This window comes from Morchella sextelata (genome assembly GCF_020137385.1).
Source record: "Morchella sextelata strain SCLS chromosome Unknown scls_20, whole genome shotgun sequence".
Lineage (NCBI taxonomy): Eukaryota > Fungi > Ascomycota > Pezizomycetes > Pezizales > Morchellaceae > Morchella > Morchella sextelata.
Genome location: NW_025408635.1, coordinates 761,031 through 766,693, shown reverse-complemented (window position 1 = coordinate 766,693; position 5,663 = coordinate 761,031). Strand labels below are relative to the sequence as shown.

Below are 5,663 nucleotides of genomic sequence, written 5' to 3'. Positions count from 1 at the left end.
CTCAACTTCGGTTGGTTGTTGTTTCTTTGAGCGTCGTTATTGTTTGGACCCGTGGGTTCTGTCGCGAGCAATATCATAGTTCATCTAGCTAACTAGAACTCTCCGTCCAGTCCCTACAACCCCTCCACACTCCCCCCACACTGGGCGCGGCGCTACTACAACGCGATCGCTTGTTTTGTTCGGATCAACCCAATAATCCCAATTGCAGTCTAACTCCAACCAACGGGCCCAACACAAAGAAAATATCCAAAGAAAGAAATAAAGGAATCAAAAAAAAAAAAAAAAAAACAGCGACCAAAAAGAAGGACACTATTTTTCTTTCATTAAACAACTACATACATAACATACATACATACAACTCCCATAGCGTAATAGCATCGCAGTGCATTGTCGACACAACGCGCCCTTTATTTATAGTACTTTCTATTACGCATCAATTTAATATTATTTGGCAATTATTCCCCGGGTGGCAGCCCGCGAATTACTCGAAATGATGGCCTCCGCAATATCAGATCGGGCCTGTGGTGTTATCGGTGGTAATGACAGGTCTTACAGTGTCAACGGCAACGGTGGCAGTAACGGCGTCATCGGTGGGGGTACCGGAGGGGGTATTGTTGGGGTTATCGGTGGAAGTACCGGAGGACATCCTTTCGAACACTTCTACCCCTTCAGCCAAACCCGGAGCGGTATTCTCGCGTCCACTCCCCGGGGCATCTCCCCCGAGACTCACGCCCCTAGTGAGATCCGCAGCCCACCACCTGGGTTTGAAAATGTTGTCCCTGAGACTTCGCAGTCTCATTCGATCCGGATTAAGAATATACCGTCTAGTATGACCCGTCGTGACATTTGCAACATCTTGTTGTTCGCAAAGGACATCCAAGACGTACGCATGATCAGTGAGGGTGCAGTAGCAGTGTTCGGCTCTTATGAGAGCGCAGTACAGGCACAGCAGTGCTTGCATGGTAAAGCAGTGGACAGCTTCGGAGGTACAAGTGTATTATCGGTACAGTTGGTGGACAAGGACAGGGAGCTTATGGATTTGGGTCCATTATCGCCTGGATCGTCGCCGACATCGGAGGGATTAGGAGGTGGATACACAACTAGCCATCCACTCTTTTCGAGGACGGTTGGGGTTGGAGCCATTGGTAGCAATGGTGGTGCTGGACATATGAACGGAAATAATGGCGGAAGTAACGGTGTGATTGGCGGGGGCAATGCCAACAATGGGACCGTCGGGGGAACCAGTCAAAATATCATTGGTAGTGGCGTCGGTAGTATTGGTGGAAGTGTTGGTGATAACAGCTTCTACGAGCAACAATCATTCCTTCAGCAATTGCCGCCCTACCATAGACAGGGAGCCGATTGTGATGATTCAGACGAGCGTGGAGCGGCCATGGGCCCCAGAAACAGATCCTTGACGAACCCTTTGGCCATCAACGGGCCCAGTCGCATGCCGCACCTGCCCCAGCTTTCAACTGCAGGCACGGGCTTTATGAACACGCCCCACCACATAACCTCCCCTATCAACAACAACCTGGTCTCGCCGACCCCATGGTTATCAAACAGCAGTCATTCCCCCCACCCTCGCAACCTTCCCGCCGCGAACCCTGCAGATCAAAACCCACCATGCAATACGCTCTATGTTGGCAATCTTCCCGTCAATACGACCGAAGATGAGCTGAAGAGTTTGTTTAGCCGCCAACGCGGCTACAAGCGCCTCATGCTGAAGCCCAAGCCTCAGGGCCCGATGTGTTTCGTCGAATTTGAAGACATCGATTTCGCAACCAAGGCTTTGGCCGACCTCTACGGCCGAAGTCTTTCCAATAGCGTCAAGGGAGGCATCCGGCTCAGCTTTTCCAAGAACCCACTTGGTGTCCGCTCGTCGGGGAACAACATCCATGCACCTACCCCGATTGGCACTTCTTTATTGACTGGTGGTAGTGGTGCTACCGGTGGTTCTCAGTTCCCATTTACGACCGCAGTTCATAATCCCCCGGGCTTACCTGCTCCTGCCAACCGCCAAATGAGCCCCGGTGTCTATGACCAGGGTCAACCAGGGCAGGGCTTCGGAATCACTCCGTTTGGTGTTCCTGGGGGATACTATTCACACGGAAGGTAATTCAACCTTCAACCAAGGAAAAACAACTGCAAAAAAGAAAAAAAAATATATTTCCTGCTATATATGTGATGAGGAACGACAAACCGGCGCATTGGGTTTTAAAATTCGGTGTTTTCTTTTTTTGGTAGGGGTGGGAACTGTTTGGTTCAGATTCATAGCCGGCCGGGTTCAGTCATGCGCATCAGAGTTAAGGGGGTTCATAAGGTCATTGTTACGGGACTAGGTGTTTGTTTGTATTTTTTTCTTTCTTTCTTTCTCTTTTTTTTTTTTTTTTTTGGCTAGCGTTGTGATTTCCCCTGATCTCAGATCCTACTCCTGCTCCTATTTTATTTCTATACATGTGTCTCTCCATATGTTCATTTTCTTCAAGATCCGCATCCTCATCCTCTTGATAAACGTCATTAGCATCAGAAGTTTTCGTGTCGGTGCTATGTTACATTACTGTATTGGACACTGGGATTGTATGGGAAAAACTCTTTGGATTGTGTTTTTAGGCTAGCCTTTCTGTTCATTTTTTTGGTGTCCTATCAATAGCTTGGGAATGGTTTTTTTCTTCTTTGTTTTATTTATGACACCTATGTCTTCTACCTCTCGATATTATTAGTATTTTTCTGTTATTTCTTGGCCCCTTATTGGGACGGGGCTTTCTTGACGAAACAAGTTCATGCCATGTCTTGTTCTTTTCTTCCTCTTCCTCCTCCTCTTCTTCTATATACAGACACCGGCTCTTTCACCTCTCTCACGCTCCTTCTACCACCACCTTATTCTACCAGCTTTTACAACTCGAACCCTCAGGACAGCAGAGGAGATGAGAATAGCTTCGGTGCGGTCTAAGTCGTTTTGTTCTCTTGTCTCACGAGTCGCTGTAATCGTGCAGGCGTGACGAAGCCTGTTTTGACGTGTTGGATTTGTGTGGTTAAAGTGTGGGGTTGTGCAACAGGGCTGTTGAGGTGTATGATTGGATGAGCGCATTTTTTCGTTAGTCATTTTCTTAGCAGGTTATATAGGGGGGGGCAGAACTGTAATGAGAAAACGAGACAGGGTGGGTGTACTGCGGTACAGTGTGTGTGTGTGTGCGGAGGGGGGGTTATATATATTAAATGGCCACTGTGCCTTTCTTTTGTTTGAACTTTCGTATGTGCCTTTTTCTCTTTTTCTTTTGTGAGGATTGGGATGGGTACGGGGGCCTGGTAATTGATATGGCATCATTAATGCATTGACATGGGAAGGATGGCATCGGTGTGGGGAGCTTGTCTATATATAATGCAGAAAACGAAGGTTGGTAGTATGGCGTAATGGCATTCACTCATCCGTGCGTTCATCAGTGCATCTGGGAAGAATAAGAGACATCTACTATTCTAAATATAAATTGGAAAAGCTTCGCTAAAGCCTAGCCCTATATATCTGACCCTGAAAATTAATTGAACGGAGTCTATCGATGAGCTAATGGGGGAGACCAAATAATGAGCGAGAAGCGCCTAAGATGGCTCAAGCTGCGGTTACTGGGCAGGAGATCTAGATCTGAGTGATATCACCTAACCCACGAGGAGGGTCCAATAAGCTGTAAATAAAAAGAACAAAAGTCAAGTATTTGCTGGGGGGTATATTTTTTGCGGGGATGAGTGCCGATTTATTATATATTCCACAGGACTCCCACCCCTGGGATCTTACGAGTCGAGTGATAACCTATGATCGCCACTCCCATTATTCATGCCCAGCGGCCCATAGCTTAGAACTACATGTACATTAGGCACCAATACCTACATGTAATGATTGCATATTGAGGCACTCCTTGTCTCTCGATAAGCTTTTTAATCCATCTGCTGGGGGCGGCTAGGCTCGATAGATCTTAGGAGTGTGTACATACGTAGCTCCGGCGTCGCTGTTGTGCGCATGCTACGAAAAGAAAAGGGTGAGATAACTGTGGGAATGTAACGGTAGCAATATGGTATTCTTGAAAATACCGTATTCTTCCGAATATCGATTTATTACCTATTAGCGTATTCCGGTACAGCAGGTTACCACTAGTACTGGCTGGTTTCAGGCTAGCTAGGCGCATCACCATCGATAAACTATCTTCACCATGCATCGCCCTCATCAGTACATGTAATCTTGGATAGTATTTTCATCATTATGGTCTAGGTGTATCACAATTCTAATTAAATAGCTACGCCCAAATAACAAAAATCTAAGTATATCCCATCTCTGATAGGCCCATTATTGTAGGATGAACCTACAGGTATTCCTCGATGAATAAAATATCTAGCAATACAGCTTGTATGTACACAATATCATATGCTTCAAACACAAAACACGAGATTTTGGTTACATGTAGGTAATAAAGGTTTTAAGCAGTTCCCTAGATGCTATACTACATGTAGTACTCTAGTGCTACTACAGTGAGTTAAGTTCTGTATTACCACTAATCTCACATTCTCTGAAATTCGTATTCTGACTACTACAGCATTCCTATCGTATCTCTGGATTTCGGTATCCTTGAGAATACATAGTTTTAGTTGTATAATATTTGTAACTATATCGCAGCAGTACCGCATTATCCTTCCTATAAGTTGGGTACGTGCTGGTATCACAAACCAGATAGTACTAAAAGTATACGCATATACATGAACGTACATATATTCATTCTGGTATCGTTCCCAGGATTTTGTTGTGTCCCTCTTTCCTTGTTGTCCAAATCACACAGTTTATAAGGCACGAGACTACTCGTAATTTCATAGCGTTTCCGAACACGACCAATATTGCATGACATACAAAAAGGTGGATTTGGCGCTTTTTTATATGGTATGCAATAGTAGTCGTGTCCGGAAACGTCATGAATTTACGAGTACATTCATCCCAGCATGAGGCCTTGGGGATAATTGAATGCTGCTGCGTATTCAATTATGGGTGCTACTTTCTACTGTGTCCCTATATGCCTGAGACACCACCTATCGCTCTATAACATAATAGCTACAGGACTGATACGTACACTGTGGCTACCATCTACGCCTAAGTATCCAACATATATAGAGAGGAATCTTTCTCACGGACGCATCAGCCCCAACGGTTAAGACAAGATATGATGTATGGAAGGCATCTGGTTGCGTCTTTAATTCTTTTGTTTCTCTTAAGTGACCTTTGCGGGTCTTTCTTACACCAGGAATCCTTTCCCCATGGAAATCCAGGGATCTCACATACAAACCCCCAAAGATTTAAGTGTTAGTAGGCCCACTTCGTCTTTGGGGTAACCCGGGGGCTGATGAAGAATTTCCACTCCTTTCTGGAAGCAGACTTGGTTTGTGACGTGGGAAAGATAGCCTACCATTTTAGAACTGGGCTGGGCAACCTTCCCTCCGTGAGACCTAATTTTCAATGATCCCACAAGGGTCAGCCTGTGATGCATACTATCTAATAAGTATATAGATATACCGATATGCAATGTGTTATTTAAAGGTTTTGATTGGCCAGGTTTGAGGGGTTTTCTTTTTCTCTATCAAATATGTTTGTCAGTAAGTAGATATTCTATCAAATATGTTGGAGTTAG

General features: G+C 45.2%; 1 protein-coding gene across 1 annotated transcript; it reads left to right on the top strand.

Annotated features, from left to right (window-relative positions):
• Positions 1 to 490: 490 nt before the first annotated feature.
• On the top strand, positions 491 to 2,119 carry H6S33_006401 (uncharacterized protein; the record flags this gene model as incomplete). Its single annotated transcript, XM_044837747.1, has 1 exon — positions 491 to 2,119. One exon carries the CDS (start codon positions 491 to 493, stop codon positions 2,117 to 2,119), a length of 1,629 nt encoding a protein of 542 aa, XP_044689928.1.
• Between the last annotated feature and the right edge of the window lie 3,544 nt (positions 2,120 to 5,663).